Source organism: Folsomia candida, unplaced genomic scaffold, assembly GCF_002217175.1.
Source record: "Folsomia candida strain VU population unplaced genomic scaffold, ASM221717v1 Fcan01_Sc020, whole genome shotgun sequence".
Lineage (NCBI taxonomy): Eukaryota > Metazoa > Arthropoda > Collembola > Entomobryomorpha > Isotomidae > Folsomia > Folsomia candida.
Genome location: NW_019091212.1, coordinates 1,091,635 through 1,109,470, shown reverse-complemented (window position 1 = coordinate 1,109,470; position 17,836 = coordinate 1,091,635). Strand labels below are relative to the sequence as shown.

General features: G+C 38.8%; 1 protein-coding gene and 1 long non-coding RNA gene across 2 annotated transcripts; both read left to right on the top strand.

The window, feature by feature from the left end:
• The first annotated feature begins 5,452 nt into the window (after window positions 1–5,452).
• LOC110858199 lies at window positions 5,453–7,184 on the top strand. Its single transcript, XM_035858345.1, has 3 exons — window positions 5,453–6,306; window positions 6,395–6,546; window positions 6,621–7,184. The coding sequence occupies exons 1-3, from the start codon at window positions 5,478–5,480 to the stop codon at window positions 7,146–7,148; spliced, it is 1,509 nt and encodes a 502-aa protein (XP_035714238.1). The 5' UTR covers window positions 5,453–5,477; the 3' UTR covers window positions 7,149–7,184.
• Window positions 7,185–8,952: 1,768 nt separating this feature from the next.
• Window positions 8,953–9,986, top strand: LOC118438403. The gene is made up of 2 exons (XR_004836755.1): window positions 8,953–9,582; window positions 9,684–9,986. It is a non-coding gene; the product is annotated as an uncharacterized LOC118438403 (long non-coding RNA).
• Window positions 9,987–17,836: the final 7,850 nt, after the last annotated feature.

Genomic DNA, 17,836 nt, shown 5'->3' with positions numbered 1-17,836 from the left:
TACCACCATGGTAGGCGCATAACCTACCATCGACAGTTGATAAGGCAGACACTTGAAAGATACGTCGCCGGTACGAGACCGTGCGATCAGCAAAGTTATTCAGAGTCACCAATGTAACGGACCCGAAGGCCCGATTGGCTTTGATCTAATAAAAGCGCTCCTTCCACGAGGGTTGGAGCTCAGCGCATGTATTAGCTCTAGAATTACCACAGTTATCCAAGTAGTAAGTGCGATCTAAGGAACCATAACTGATGTAATGAGCCATTCGCGGTTTCACTTTATTTTCGCTTGAACTTAGACATGCATGGCTTAATCTTTGAGACAAGCATATGACTACTGGCAGGATCAACCAGGTAGCTATTATTTAATATATGTATTATATATATTTTTCATAGCTTACACATTCTCTAGTTAAAGAGCAACGTGCGTGATTTTCATCGGTCGCTGTTTTGTTAAAACAACATTTATTCACTTTTGCAACAAACCATCTCAAGCCTAATATTATATATTTGACTTTCAATAGAGTTCAAAAGTTTTATCGGTCGGAGTTTTACAAAGGAACATCATATCATTTGTGTCTCACATCTGCCAAAGCAAAATGAAACGCGGCTGTGAACCTCTGATTTCGTTGGTTATTTTGTCCATCTCTATTAAAGATGAAGGCAAACGACAAAAGCTTTAAACTGTAAATACATACAGGCCTTTTCGTTAACGAACCAAACCACCACTGACAAGCACAAGTTTTACATAGCATTTTTCAAACCAGCCATTCATGTGTTGCTTGTTGCGAGCGGTTTCTCTGCCGGTACTTTTGCTCAAAATTTCGTAGGGTACCCCCGTCATTTGAGCTTGATTTCGGCTAAGAGACTCTGTACATATTACAAAATACATTGAAATTGTACACGTAGCAGAGATTTATCGGTTCAAAAGGTATGAAGAGTATGTGGAAAACACTTTTGGAATCTGTAAAGCAAGACAGGTCAAAGCGGCCATCGAAAAACGCGACTATACATGTACCAGGAATAACAGTCACAACCTTAGAAATTCACTTTTTTTATACCTCATTACAAGGCCACTCTAACAGCAGCAAATGAATCTCCGCAGTCGATTTATTAAACCAGTCGTAGTAGTCGCACAATAATAATACAGCCTCTTTACTTTATCCTTCTTATTTCTTCCTTCTTTTTCCCCTCTCCATGAAGATTTTGGGATATATAACAAAATTAAGCAAGAGAACCAGTAGCCTGGTTTGTAAAAGCGAATTTAAGCATTCCCGTGAGTATCTGATGCACCAAAAGCTCATCTCCGTCGTTTAAATGTTCTACCACATATCCTGTTATGTACGGCTTAACCCTTTCGCTTCAAATGGGTTTACTCTTGTAACTTGTTTGTTAAGAGTCTGGTCTGTGCCTCGTGTATGCACTTTGAAAAAAATCCAATCTACCATGCCAACCTACACATGCATACATATGAAGCTACCCCGATTCTGTTGTTAAACAATTTAAATGTTATAAATCTGACAATTTTGTAAGCCAATATAGTGTGAGTTTTCACAAAATATTAAATTTTAAATAAATATCGTCAAACTTAATCATTTCTAACGGTATTTGTCTTAATTGGTGATGTAAGTACATACTTTAGTAATGGTTACCATGTATATGTTAGCAAGCACTGTGTACATATGCATTTGTAACAATATAGCTGTCAAAATGCCAATTTTTCACTATTTTAACCAATTTATGTGTCAAAATGCATACCAAGTAATGGGCATAAACATAGTGGAGCAATTATAGTAACACTTTAATGCAACCATGTATATTTTCATAAAAATAAAAATATTAATACAAAAAATGATTAACTTGTACGCCAAATTGTAAGTTTAAGACAAGAAGCATTTATTTTATGAACAAAGTAAAAGTCGACGACGCGACTACTGAGTATGCATGCAAATCCTAATCCATGCAAAAATCCATGCATCTTCTCAAGTCGTGCGTACGTATGAGGTAGTCCGCCTCTCATTCACACTTGCTGTTCGACTCATTTCGTCAGCACGCTGTTCAACATGCATACATACATGCATGTCACGGGCCTCAGTATTTCTCTTTTGAGTCGTTCGGCCGATGAATTTATCAAAATTTCATTAAAAACTGGTTAATATTTTTCAAGATTTGAAATTATAAAACCAAAAATTCAAACAAAATTACAATTAAGTAATAGCATTTTTTGCGATTGAGCTCTGGGGACAGCACGATTGTTATTAGCTACGTAGTAGTGTATCAACGTTGACACTTACTTGTATTTCCTTATACATGGCCAAATGAAGTAGTCGACGACGACGGATTAAATAATATTCCATGCAAATCTGCTGTCGAGTCGTCCTGTGAGGTTGGTGTGTAGCATACGACAAAATATATCTTGGAATAGACTGTTTCTTTCGCGAGGATGCTTTTTGGACGTGGGAAAACAACTTTTGAACACTCATCCATGCCCACTCTCGTTCTGTTTTTCTCTCCTCTTGTTTACTCAAGTCGAATAATTATACTGGAGAATTAATTATAAATTATAACAAATGTTCCAAATAATTAATAAACTTCAACCTTCCTTCTTTAATTTATTATTTTGAACTGGTTCTTATTCTCTTCTGTAGTGATTGGGGAGTGAATTTTGTAAATTATTTTTGGTAAAATTACGGCCTAGCTCGGATTTATTTCAGTGGACTAGCTCGGATTTGGCTGATAATTCTCAGTTTCCCACACGATAGGAATATTTTGTAGTAAAATCAGATTTTCGGGGTAAGATGAGATTTCTAGTTTCCAGCACTCCTAGCTAGCTCTCCTAGGTACCACTACTAGCTAGCTCTCCCAGATAGCTCTCCTAGGTAGCACTACTAGCTAGCTCTCCCAGATAGCTCTCCTAGGTAGCACTACTAGCTAGCTCTCCTAGGTAGCACTACTAGCTAGCTCTCCTCTCCTAGGTAGCACTACTAGCTAGCTCTCCTAGGTAGCACTACTAGCTAGCTCTCCTAGGTAGCACTACTAGCTAGCTCTCCTAGGTAGCACTACTAGCTAGCTCTCCTAGGTAGCACTACTAGCTAGCTCTCCTAGGTAGCACTACTAGCTAGCTCTCCTTTTTCAAAAGCCATTTTCATGAAAATCTAAGAGAAAAATTATTTTTATACAAAATTTCAAAAATTTTTAGAAATTTTATTTTTTGAAACCGCCGCGAAAAAAGGTATTTTTATGCATATGGGACCTTAGGGTATTCACACAAAAAATTTCAGTCAAATCCGAGCTAGGCCGCTGTACTGCAATTTTACCATAATTTCTATACCAAATTTCAAAAATTGACAACGTTTTTGTTTTTCGAGACCGCCGTGAAAAAATTGAAAACTTATTTCCGCTATTTTGATTAAATTATAACCCATAAAATGAATGATTTTCGTTCAGATCATTTGTTGTATTGTAATATGATGCACACTTTTCTGTGTGGACGTGCTCTGGTGCTAAGTGTGGAAAGGCCCGTGCACCGCACCAAGTTGAGGCAAGTTGAGCTATCTATCTAACAGAGCTACATTTCTTATCGTGTGGGTGTGTAGGTCTGCCTGTTTTTCATTCCTCATTTGCATATCGCCAGCGCGCTGCAACAATGCATACACCGGTGTCGGTATTATCTTTTGAGTTGTTCGGCTGACGAATTTTCCAAAATTTCATAAAAAATTACTTAATATTTTTCAGTTTTTGAAATAAAATAAATAAATAAAAAATTATGCTACAAATTACACTTGGTTGGATTTCGAGTGATTCATGATAAACGGCGCTGATGGCAGCAAGATTAGGTTGTGTTGGTTTGGGTTGGGGCAGTTGCTATGGCAACCAACCTAACCTAACCACGTGGTAACATAATACCAGTGATGCTAATTGTTTTTACTGTTTTGGTAATTTAGATAATTCCTTAATTTTGAACATATATTTCATATTTCAATACGTAAATAAGTATAAATAATATAAAAACTGACCGTTTTCATCGTTTTTATAGTTAAAACATTTCTGTTGATTTTGTCAATATATGCTTCAAAATTCATCTTTTTTTCGAATTTCATTCAATTATTGCTTCTACGATGTAAACTAGTCTAAATCATCCAAAAACCCCAAAAGAAAAAAGTTTAGTAACAAAATTTTACTAATTTTTCATTGATGATGACTGTACTTTCATGCTGATACACATGTTGAAATGGGAGAATAATTTGACTTTTTTTCAGAATTTTGAAAATTTTGACATTTTCTTGTATTATGTTGTAGCTTAGCAGGTAAATATACTGTATTAACTCGAAAAAGTGAAAACATTTATTTCGAAAGTATGGTTTTTCTTCAATTTATAAAATGCGTCCAAATTTCCGCTCGGCTAAATTATCGTCACTTTCGAGCCGAGCCGAGAGAAACGTCTCCAACTCTCACGCCGTGTGCACAAAGTTGCGGTGTCAACTCCGCTCGGCTGCAACTCCGGGATAGGAAATGAGCTTGTACGCTCATTTGCTTAATAGACAAGTAGTAGTCGCGGTATCAACTTCGCTCGGCTGCAATTCCGGGGGAAGTGTGGTTGCAGAGCTCGAGTTAATAGGTACATATGCGTACAATATATTGCTTACCCATGGTGGTTCAGCGAGAGAACTGTGTTGTCATGGTAACTCTATAAATTTTACATGCTTCATTGTATTCATGATTTTTTGATATTTATTATGATGGAACTGAAATTTGCAAAAAAAGCAAAGTTTGCAAAAAAAAACATTAGAATATGAAAATAAAGACTTAAAACTTATTATAGTTTGCCAATATTTGTCATTTTAATAATTTAAGATGTGCACTTATTTTGCCAATTTGTGTCAAAATGCATCAATTTTTGTAATTTAATTCGTTTACAATATAAATTAGTCTGCAATATCGTGATAAAAACTTGAAACATGAAAAGTTATGACGAAAAAATATTATTAACTTGTCAACGTTGTTGTTCTAACTTGTACATATATGTATTTCCTTATATATGGCCAAATGAAGTAGTCGACGACGACGGCGGATTATGCAAATCTGCTGCTGGTGCTTCTCTCCTCAAGTCGTGTACTCGTTCACACTTGAGCTCCTCATTTGCATATCGTCAGCACGCTGCAACAATGCATACATACTGTAAAAACGGGTGAAGTTTGCAGCTCTGACGTCATTTCGCTCCTCCTAGCAGGGAGGTATTGAGCAGTGTAGTGCTGGAGCCACCACCACCGCTCATGAAATAAATAAAATAACTCACTTCTGGAAATCCCAATTGGCGTTCAAATTTTACATATTCTTTATTTATTATTCGAATCAGATGGTAAATGTTTATTTATCACCATTACGCACACGCTGATAGCTCATTTTTAGTAATTCAAATACTAGTTTATTTTGACAACTATTATTTAATTTTTACTTGATCATTTGATAACTGATATCATGTCAGACGAGAATCAACCCCCTTCAAAAAAAAGACACATTTCGACTGATAAATTGAACGTTAAGCATGCAATATCGGAAATTGGAATATTTATCAACAAAGTGAAGAATAAGTTAGAAGAATTCATTCAATCAAAAAATAAAATACTAAATTTAAGTTGTGGGGAAAACAGTTTTAATTCTCAAGACGAGCTACACGGTGACCACAACTCTGAGGATAATCAAATCGGACAGTTCTCAACATCAAGCGAATGTCAAACAGTTTTTAAAGAGCTAGGAATAAACAATGTTAATAAGAAAATCTCTAAATTGCTAGGTATATCAGAAAGATCAGTATATGGAATTAAAATCAACGATGCCAAATTAAATACTGAATCAGTAAAAAAACTCAGCTCAAAAAAAATAGTTTGCGAAGAATTTTTTATCTCTATGATAAGACGATTAAATCAGGAATTTTATAAAAATAAAGAATATCCTACGGCCAGAAAGTTACTTGATCGTTGCTTAGATAATCCCGAATTTCCAAGAATCAAACTAACGTTGTTTAGGGAGTGGATGATAAATGAATGCAAATTTAAGTACCGAAAAATCAATAAAAAACCTGTGTTCTTGGAACGCTACGACATCGTCGCCCAACGAGAATTCTACCTAAGAAGTATTCGCAAGTTTCGCCAAGAAGGATACTCAGTATTCTACTCTGATGAAACCTGGGCGTCACCTGATCAAGCGAGGAGTCGTTGCTGGCAGATTTTATTATCTGATGAAGAGTATAAAGACATGACGGGGTTTTGGGGTGGCGACTGTTTGCGGGATATGAACGGTTATGCTGGTAGGTCAAACTTAAAATATTGCTGATAAGAAAATTATTAGTAAATATCTATTTGCAAATTAAAATGAATTTCTCTTTACGGAAACAGGGGGATTTTTATTGAAGTCGGCAAACGGACGCATTATAATTAACCACATTGGCAACGAATTAGGATTTTTGGCTTGGTTTGCCAAAATTGTCGGATTGGTGCCAGACAAATCGGTGTTAGTGCTGAACCAGGCCCCTTACCACAAAAAAAGGGTAAGTTGCAATGTAATAATTGCTAAATATTAAAATTCGTGCATTTATCTTACATTATTTAACAATTATTATAGGTAAAAGACTCAATTATGCCAACCATGGCGTGGTTAAAGGCAGACATACTAGCTTGGTTTGAAAGAAACGCTATTCCATTGCCAGAGAATGTTTCTAACTTCTGCACTATGACGAAACAAACTTTAATAGCGCTGTCAAAAAAATATCCGAAGCCGAAGAAATTCATTGTAGAAGAAATTGCCGAAGCCTCCGGGAAAAATATAAGAATTTTGTGGTTACCTCCAGCTCATTGTGAGTTCAATCCCATAGAATTAGTTTGGTCATTCATAAAAAATGACATTGCTACTAATAATAAAGGCAATAATGCTGAGGGAATATTAGAGTTGGCAAAATTAGCTATTTTAAAAGTAACACCTGAATTATGGAGCCGTTGTGTAAAGCATGCGATTAAATATGAGGATCGTATGTGGGATAGGGATAAGCTTGTTGATGAATTTATTTCTAACCCGAAGATGGCTCAAATTATAATTACTGCAGGAAATGATTCTTCCGATTCTAGCTCTTCTGATTCTGACGACAATGAATAATATATCATAATAAATAAAGAATATGTAAAATTTGAACGCCAATTGGGATTTCCAGAAGTGAGTTATTTTATTTATTTCATGAGCGGTGGTGGTGGCTCCAGCACTACACTGCTCAATACCTCCCTGCTAGGAGGAGCGAAATGACGTCAGAGCTGCAAACTTCACCCGTTTTTACAGTACATACGGTATTCTCTTTTGAGTTGTTCGGCTGACGAAATTTCCAAAAGTTCATAAAAAATTAGTTAATATTTTCAAGTTTTTGAAATAAAAAAAATATGTTAAAAATTACAATTTTTTTGAATTTCTTGTGATTGATGATGAATGACGTTTTTTTTCAGCGAGGTGGTTAGGCTGCGTTGTGGAGGTTGCTATGGTATGGCAACCAACCTAACCTAACCCAACCACGTGCTTAGGTTGGTTACTATAGTAACCAACCTAACCTAACCTAACCACGTGTTAATGTAATACCGGTGCTACAAATTTCTAACTATTTTTACTGTTTTGCTAGATAATACCTTGATTTTGGGCATATATTTCATATTTTAATACGTAAACAAGTATAAAAAATATAAAAATTTACCATTTTTATTGTTTTTACAATTAAAACGTATGTGTTGATTTTGTCAATTTATGCATCAAAATCCATATTTTTTTCTGAATTTCATTCAATTATTGCTTCTACGATGTAAACTAGTCTAAATCATTCAAAAACCCCGAAAGAAAAAAGTTTAGCAACAAAATTTTACTAATTTTTCATTGATGATGACTGTACTTTCATGCTGATACACATGTTGAAATGGGAGAATAATTTGACTTTTTTTCAGAATTTTGATAATTTTGACATTTTCTTGTATTATGTTGTAGCTTAGCAGGTAAATATACTGTATTAACTCGAAAAAGTCAAAAAAAATATTTCGAAAGTATGGTTTTTCTTCAATTTATAAAATGCGTCCAAATTTCCGCTCGACTAAACTATCATCACTTTAGAGCCTACCCGAGTACCAAAACGTGTCCTACTCCCACGCTGTGTACACAAAGTTGCGGTATCAACTCCTCTAGGCAGCAACTCCCGGATAGGTGTGAAGTTCCGTTTATGGGGGGTTGACTGCAGTGATGGTAGTGATGAGGCAGATGAGACGATCGTCGTCGTTGTTGTGGTGTGTGCGTAATAATTGTGAGGCGAGATGAGACTTGGTTGCACTTTTCTTATAGAGGTTTTATTTATCACTTGTACAACAGGCAGAACTCGGCCTCTCCCAATAATATTGGGAGAGGTAACATGCAGTAGCACAAAATACTTCCTGGACTCGTCCTCCACCGTGCTCGTCTGGTGGCTGCGCTTTCGCTTATATATCCTAGCAATACCTAATTGATACCTATGTGTTGACCGATTATGAACCGGTTGGCCACGCTGAATAGAGATATCTCAGATGAGGTTGTGACGAAGCTGGTTTGCAACATTGTCTCTGGTTTGTATGAGATGATGGAGGTGAGCGGCATACTAATTAAGGGGTTTGGCATTAATGAAGTTGACCAAACCTGCTCTTTCACAATATCCACCTTTAGTAAGCGGTGGCCCTACCGCAACAAACGAAAAAATGCGAGATTTAATTCAGTCAGATTCTGTGTACCTACTTGGCGTCAACGTATTCAGAAAAGTCGGGAAAATTCGTCAAAAAAGTAAGTAAATTTGTGTTTTATTTCAATTAAGTATGGAGGGGTATGTATTCACGATGGTGGTGGGTGGACAATTGCATGTAAACTTTGTTGACGTAAAGTGTGTTCGTGAATGAAATATCCCAAGCAACCTCAATGCGAATTTACTGCGAATTCCAATGCAAGTTTATGCAATTTTTGTGCATAAAAAGTTGTAATCATTAATTTGTACAAGATTCGTGCAAAATGTGTATCAAGTTTTGTGCTACTAATAAATTAGCACAAGAAATCCACTAAACTATCACAACTTAATAAGTAGCAAATTATTACAAAGGAACAAGTGAATATTTAGTGCGTATTTGTTAGCACTAAATTTTCATGAGATTTCTTGCACCAAATTCATGCATAATTCGTACGTGGGAAATTGTACAAAATCAAAATGCAGTAAACAGGTGCCAGTATATTTACACGAAATTCGTACCGATTATTCTGTAATCATTTACTACTAAATTAGTAACATTTCTCTATTGGCGATTAAATAAACCCACCTCAAGTCAGTTATTCTTTTTGCCATGCCGTGACGTCAACTCCATCATTTCTTCTCCATTTTTAATTTCCAACGAAAAAATTTATTTAGATAGATAGTTAGGGTCGATCTTATGTCGGACAAAAGTTCGTATTCATCAAGTTTGAAGTCGACAAAGGGCCAAGATTGTGCCGTCTACGTGGATTTCAAAAGATTGGACGACTAATGGCGTGTTATATGCCGGAAAATACGGTAATTACATATATACATACATATTGTTGTTAGCTACTTTTGCATTAATATATATTCGGGTTATTTATGTAAATAAAATATACGTTTTGCATAATTTATAGATTCATACGTTGAGAACACATATGTATAAGGAATAAACCTATCGACTCATGTCGACAAACGGCCAGCCTAAATTATCAGCAGAAGAGCCTGAGGTGAATAAGGAAATATTGTCCAGGAATTCATTTTAATTTAGTCTTTCTCTATACTCCGTAAGTACGAATTCTGCAGATTAATTACGATAAATATTTGTGTATCCCAATTTGCAATTATCTTTTAATAAGTGAAGTATTTGGAGATAACATTATTGTAGAAATACAGTAGATGAATTTGTAATAAATAAATAATAATTGAACTATGAGTAATACGTATAAATGAATTTGTATTAATTTCATGCGTACCATTAGCACACAATTAGCAATAGATTCGCACTAAATTCGCACTAGATTCGCACCAAATTCTCACTTCATTAATGCATATTAATCATCACCAAATTTACACAAAATTCTCACATATTTGTTTGTGTTAATTTTGTGCATATTTGGTACAAGTAAACTTGTAGTGACAAATTATTGGTATGAATTTTGTACATGCGACTTGTACAAAATAATCACAAGTCGGCTTCACATTTTCACGGAAAATATGCATTAATCCAGTTGTACAAATTTAGTACAATAGTTGCAGATTTTGGTTGCTTGGGATAATGGGGAGGTATTTTAGCAGAATAAAATGCATGCATAAATGCGTGCATGGCTGGTAAAATTAAAGAAAAAACTAAAACAAATTTTTAAAACTTATGTAGGAAAGTCGGAAAATTATTAACGAAAAATTAAAAATGAGGTAGCAGATTTTGATGGAAACAATTAAGATACTTAGATAGGAAAATTGTTAAAATTGGGATTTTGAAAAATTGCCAAAAATTAAAATTCTTAGATAGGGAAATTGTTAAAATTGGGAGTTTGAAAAATTGCAAAAATTAAAATTCTTAGATAGGGAAATTATTAAAATTGGGAGTTTGAAAAATTATAAAAATTAAAATTCTTAGGTAGGAAAATTGTTAAAATTGGGAGTTTGAGAAATTGTAAAAATTAAAATTCTTAGATAGGAAAATTGTTAAAATTTAGAGATTGAAAAATTAAAAAAAATGAAAATTATTAAAATTGGGAGAGGAGGACTGCATGTGTGTAGTGACCGGATTGGAGCTGTCTGAAAAATATATATGTGCCCGGCAGGTCGAAGCAGAGTGAGCCAAAGACAGAGGAGTGCCAGATGTGAAAACAATGGTGTGATGACGAAAATACTAAAAGTAATAGACGATGAGTTATGAGTGTCAAGAGTTATCTAAATTAGTTCATAGATCCTACAATTAAAATGTCTTAGAATGTAACAGAAATTAATGTAAAATAAAAAGTACTCTAACAATTAAAGAAAAAATTGGTAAACAATAATGGTGATTAATACTGGGCTAAAAATTACGGAAATTAATATTGTCCTTATGAGTAGTTATGGTTACCTGTTCTTAAGATGGGATTATAATGATGATAAAAAAAAAAATTATTAGTAACATGTGTTGGTTGATGTGTTTAGACCATGGTGGTAATCGAAGAATTATCTACTGGGCCGATAGTGCGGGATGTCGTGCCCTATCTGCCCATCGCAGGGAGCGGATTGGACGTGTCCCCTTTATTGATTGGGGGAAAAATGTATGATTATATGATTAAGAGATGATAATGAGAAATAACAAGGTCCTGGTGATGGGAAGGGCAGGTAAACCTAAAGTTGGTCGTTATTGCAGGGTGTCCTGGGGAAGGGGGCTGCGTTTCTTCATCACCGAGAAGATTCGGGGGGTCCATTTTGCGTGTTGGATCTTGGAGGACGGACCCTCCGAAGAGATGGGGCCTGAAGATTTGGGGCTGACGGACGGGAGTTGCGTGGTCCTCCGTCATCCCAGTTGGTCCCGTGAGATTGCGCTCTTTCCGCCCCGGGACGATTTGAATCTGCATAGCAGGTTTCTTCCAAACGAGCTCAAATTAGGAAGGTCGTCCGTGGACCCAAATCTGGAGTAAGTAAATTGACTTGTTCCCAGGGGAGGGTGTATTTGGTGCGTGGGTTGTGTGATGTATAAATGGGCATTTTGTCAGGATTATCGTGGGGCCTCGGATGAGGTTCCGGGTGACGCCTTTCCATGATGGGGAAGGTGTCCACTATGCCCGGTGGGTGCCGGAGACGACGTTGGACTTGGAATTTTTGGCGAGGGACTCCAATCCCGTGGAGGACGGCAGACGTCTGGTTGTGAGGGCGAGGAGTTCCGTGGTAGGGGGCTATCGTGGAACGTGGGTCCGAATTCCTGCGTTAGATAATTTAGGGCAATGTGGTCCTTTGGGTCCGCGCGGTTCTCCGTCGGCGCCTACCGATGTCACGGTACGGTTTTTTTGTTTTTTTTTTTCTTTATTTATTCATTTTATCCTATTTATTATTTATTTTATTTATTTATTTATTTTTTGTTTGTGTAACGAGTGATTATTTATTGGCCTTAATGTTGATGGGTTTGAGTAACTGTGGTTTAAGTTTAAATGAAACTGATGTCCGAATATGTAGGAAGAAGAGCTGGGAATGGTACCCGGGCGAGAAGAAATAGTTGGCTGGCGGTAAGTGAATTCATAAGAAACGTGCCGATTGTGGTCTGTTCTTATTCTGAATGGTGGGGCGTGTTATGTATTCTAGTTTGGTGTCGACCGATAATTTTCTCCTCCGTTTAGTGTGGGGAAGTTATGGGAACCTGAGGGTCCCTGAGTGGATGATTGGAGTGGACGAGCCAGACGCGTTAGTGGCGGTCTGGGAGTCCTGCGCTCCGGCAGTACCAGATCCATCATGGACGAAGTTGGAGTTTTTGTCGACCTGTCTCCCCCTAGAGGAAGGTGCATCGAACAGAATTGTTAAATTGCAGGGGTATCCACGTTGGGACGTGGTCCTGCCTCATCGGAGGACGTGTCACGAGCCTCTGCCTCAGAATGGGTCTGGGTATCGGCCGGACAAACCGCTGACGGGAGGGCAGGAAGGAAAAAGAGTAAGGGGTTTTATTTATTATTATTATTATTTGGTTTTGTTGTTTTTGTGTATTTTGTTTAGTGTTGTGTCTTTTGGAGTTGTTACGTATTTTGAGTTTATTTGTTTGATTTGTTGGTTTGATATTGGTTCAGGTTGTTTATTAGTATTATTATTATTATTTTCGTAGTTTCGTGTGAGGCTGAGGAAGGCTGTCCGGAAGGATCCGTCCGGGTGGATTTTCCTTCCTGAATATGCGGACATAGTGACCCTCCGGTTCATCATGGAGCACAAAGCCACGATTTTGGTAAGTAAGGATATTTTACATTTTCTAAATTTTCTTATATATATATGAGAGTTCCCGAAAAAGAGGAGGGTGGATTGTATTTATATGGTTGTCTTCTGGTGTTGGTAGTCGGGTATCCTTCCTGGGATGCGGGAAATGCCCTACATTACGTCTCTCCTAAATTGTGTGACCGCGATGATGGTGCCCGAGATGGTCTGGGAAGAGCTCGCAGAAGATGTTGCACGGGAGGAGGTGCTAAGAACCTCATCGGACGATGAGGGTGACGCAGACTACCAGCCTCCAATGTCTGTGATGGAGGTGTCCCCCAACGAGTCGAAGTCTTCGACCTTTGCCGCATCGCAGAGAAGATCGTGGTCATGTTTTGGGGTACAACCTACCCGAGTGTCGAGTTGTGTTAACTCGCCTTCCTGAGGTAGGCTCAGGGAGTGGCAGGGCTTCTGGAATCGAGGTCATAGATTTAACGTGCTCAGGTGAGGTGCTATTGTTGTCATGTTTTGCTCAGTTAAGGCTGATTATGTTGTTGTTGCTTGCTTCTATGCTTCTTGTTAGATGATGACGCCGAAGCCGTTGGTACAGTGGTAAGTAGTTATCGTAGAGATGTCTGTAGATTGGGTCTGTGTTTATTGATTTTTATTTGTTTTGTTTGTTGTTGTTTATTTTATTATTTATGTCGTTTTTTTGTTTGGGGGGTGGTTGTGTTTGTGTTGGTCTATTTTTCTTCTTTCTTGCGAGTGGAGAAGTAATGGCGACGTGTGTGTTTAGGAGGTGGGCCCCAGAACTGAAATGCAGCCGGGTAGTAGTGGTGGAAGAGGGGCAACAGGCGGCAGGAATCATCAAGTAAGGGATGAGTTGTTTGCCGATTTAATAAAGATGAAACCCCTGAGTAGATGACCTGATAAAAAGATTGACTGTCGGAAATGGTTTGTATGTAGGTCCAATATTCGGGACCGGTGTCTTCGGAGGAGGAGGAGGACTTGGAGGCGTTGTTTGTTAAGGTGAGAAGCCGGGCTAGTAGTGTGTGGATGAAGGGGTACGCACTTGCTTCAAGAGAAAAATGATGGCCTGATATTGTTTGAATTTGACAGGTGAAACGTGTTCGGAAGGAGAAGAAGTCTTCCACTGGTGCAGGTGAGGAGACCGAGAGGAGCGCCAATCAGGCCGGTGGGAGCGGGAGGGTGATGGCGGAAGGAAAAACGAGGATAAAGGCCAGGTCGAAAAAGGTAATTGAAACTGAGTAAGGGAGAACCGTTGTTGGAGGGGTTGCACAGAGGTGTAATGGCGAAGATAATAATTAATTGTCTTGATGATTTCAGTGGTTTCGGAGGAGGTGTCCATGTGTCCATGTCTTCATCGCGATGGACCGATGGAGGTATCACCTGAAGAACTGCAACGGCGGTTCTTGCAATCCAGGAAGATGTCATCTGATAGGATGCCAAGGAAATCCTAATCCAGAAGTAGATTATCGTCGTCGTAGATAAGTTTTTGCTGTGTCCAATAATTTGTAACTCTGGTTAATTGTTTGCTGTCTAAATAAATTTGACAAAATTTCCAATATCTCCAATAATTTGTAACCGTGGTTAATTTTTTTTGTTGTCGAAATAAAATTGACAAAATTTCCAATATCTCCAATAATTTGTAACCGTGGTTAATTTTTTTGTTGTCGAAATAAAATTGACAAAATTTCCAATATCTCCAATAATTTGTAACCGTGGTTAATTTTTTTGTTGTCGAAATAAAATTGACAAAATTTCCAATATCTCCAATAATTTGTAACCGTGGTTAATTTTTTTTTTTTGTTGAAATAAAATTGACAAAATTTTCAATATCTCCAATAATTTGTAACCGTGGTTAATTTTTTTTTTTTTGTTGTTGAAATAAAATTGACAAAATTTTCAATATCTCCAATAATTTGTAACCGTGGTTAATTGTTGGTCTTCTGAATGAAATTGATGGTGCTGAGAGGGTAAAACGGGTGTCTGAGTTGGTTGAAAGAACGGGAAGGGTTGGGTGTGGGGGTTCAGATGGACGGCAGAGAGAAGGATCGAGTCGCCGGAAGTTGAGCCGCAAGCAGGGGGAGATTAGGGAGGGCATGGGTGAGGAGGTCTACGGTGTAAAGAAAAGAAATATCCGTTGTTTGTTTTATTGCTGAGGCGGATCAGCTGGATGAGATTGCAGTGTTGGAGAGCATGGCGTTGAATCTGGGTGTGGGGACGGCCTACTGTTAGCCGGCACAGGCCTTGAGGGAGTGGATGGAAGTGGTGGGGAAGGTTTGGAGCCGTCGGCGGGTATGTTCGGGTAGAGTGGGGGGATTGGAGAAGTTTCCTCGGTTTCGATTGGTTGTTCGGCGTGATCTTGCTACGTGGTATGACGCGGTTTAAGACGCGGGAGATAGCGGGGGGAGTGAGAACAAGAACAAATTTGGTACGCGTATGACAGGAGGCCCCTTTTGGGAGGGCGTGGAGGTAGTAAACGTATGTTTCCTGGCACCGGTAGGAGTTTTGAAGGGGGAAAAATGGTGAGTTTTTCATTGTGTCGTGTGCAGAATCCATAAGCGCCATAATAGGTGAGGAGATTGATGTTGGTGAATAATTCCGGGTGTAGGGCTGCGAATTCGTTGAACCATTTTTCATCCACTGCTGTAGAGTCGGTGAAATTAAAGGGGCGTGGAGGTGAAAGGCTGGACGTAAATTTTCCACACATTTGGAGGAGGTGGTTGGGGGTGAAGAAAAATTTCGCATCAAAAAGTCGAAGAAGTTCGGAGGCCAATTGCATTTCTTCTAGATAGGTCAGCATGAGGATTGAGTTGTTGTACGCCCGAAATTGGGTGGACGAGAAGGTGGACTTCGGCGACTTGGGAACTTGGTGGTCCATGGCACGGGAGGATGAAATCCTCCTCTAGAGAAGTTGTCTGGTCCTGATGAACTGGTCGTCGTTCACTGTCACAGGGTGGAAGATACACGACGGAGGAGCCAGTGTCTGGGGCGATACTGCAGGTTGCGAGGTGAAGAGTGTCGTCTGGGAGAAGAATATGGGTTAGTGGGTGATGGGTGTTATGGCCCGAGGAAGGGTCGAGTTGGATATTCGGCAGGATGAGTATGGACAATGGAGGCAGGAGGGAGACTGGTTTTGAGCAGGGAGAATCAGGTGAGAATGAGGGTATCGGCGTCCATGTGATGAAGGTCGTTCTTCCTCGTTGTAGATATGAGGTTGGCCGAGGAGTCCTGTCGATGCGGAGAACAGGTTTTTTTTTTTTGAGGTTCAGGTGTGCGATAAACGGTAGAAGGAGGGTTGGAGCTAGATTGTGGTCGGGGGATCGGATCGTTGTAAGTGAGACGGCTAATTGTTTGTGATCAGCATGGGAGATGAGCCCTGAAGCGAGGAGAGTAATATTGTGGTCCAGTTGGTCCACAAGGTATATGGATTGAGAATAACATCGGGGGCGAGTAAAGTGTTGAGTCAACCGGTGAGGTGAGGTATTGAGTATATAGAGGTAGTGTAGAAGATACCGTTATACTAAACGTATTGCTGAGTCGCGTACGTGGTTCGTGAACAGACGGGAAGGTACGTAGTAGCGACTAAGAAAGAAAACTAATGTAATTGAGCGGACAATTCGCTACTGCTTGAATGACAGATCGAAGGTTGCCTAATACTGGAAAAAATGTGCAGACGAAGGTGACCAGGAGGAGCTTACTAGAGTTAAATCTTAAGGTAGGGGAGTGAGGGTACTCATTAGGAGATGCCCATCGAGGTCTATACGCAACGTAAATGCACAGGAGAAGGAACTCTCCTGTGGATTTATGATTATCGCGTCGTGAGTTCTCTTATATATTTAATGCGGCGAATGGTTGTGGGGACCATAGAGCGACCGCTGTTTAATATGGTAGGCTATCCGGTTTTCGCTTCTAAGTAATAGTTATGTGGTACAAAAGAATGTGGGATGTCTACGTAATCCTAGATATCGAAAATCACCTATGGAAAAGCGCAAAAAAATACACAGGAGAAAGAATTCTCTTGTGGATTTTTGTTGTTGTAAATCCTATGGGTGGGTTTTATAATGCGTATATATATATATATCTGGGTGACCGGTAAGTATTACTATTTATTACTATTGTATTAATGGGTATAGTCAAGGGGACCATCCTAGGTTCGCCGTGATACGTATATACGTGTATACGTATATACGTGATACGTATATAATTAATACAGCTATCTGGGTGACCGGTAAGTATTACTATTTATTACTATTGTATTACGGGGATAGTCAAGGGGACCATCCTGGGTTCGCCGTGATACGTATATACGTGTATACGTATATACGTGATACGTATATAATTAATACAGCTATCTGGGTGACCGGTAAGTATTACTATTTATTACTATTGTATTACGGGGATAGTCAAGGGGACCATCCTGGGTTCGCCGTGATACGTATATAATTAATACAGCTAGTGTAACAAGGTTATCTAATTGAGAACGTTGCCGAGGGGCAGAGGTTGGTCAAACTCTGCCTGGTTTAAAAGTATGTGGGATAGAGAAATTCGTGTGTCGTGAGGCGACGCAATCGGGGCATGGAGGAAAAGGAATGTTGCCACCGGCGGTGTGGGGGGCGAGGCATTGGCTGGGTGAAGAAGGTAGAGGGTTAGAATTGGAAAGTGGTCGGGAGAGGTTGGTAGGTAGATTAGGTCGAGTTAATAGATCTGGTCGCCAGGTATTTGGGATATGTGAGGAGGAGCGATTTGGATTGTAGTTAGTGTGTATAGGCAGTGAGTTATAACGTGATTGGCGGGGGTGTGAGTTAGGGGAAGAATACAACGAGTGATTTTCACTACGAGGTCGGTTAGTATTGGGGTTATAGCGTCGTCG

Coding starts and splice junctions, on each gene's coding strand:
- LOC110858199 (XM_035858345.1), top strand. CDS start 5,478: ATGTCAGACGAGAATCAACCCCCTTCAAAAAAAAGACACATTTCGACT. Junction 6,307..6,394: donor GGATATGAACGGTTATGCTG/GTAGGTCAAACT, acceptor TTACGGAAACAG/GGGGATTTTTATTGAAGTCG. Junction 6,547..6,620: donor CCCCTTACCACAAAAAAAGG/GTAAGTTGCAAT, acceptor CAATTATTATAG/GTAAAAGACTCAATTATGCC.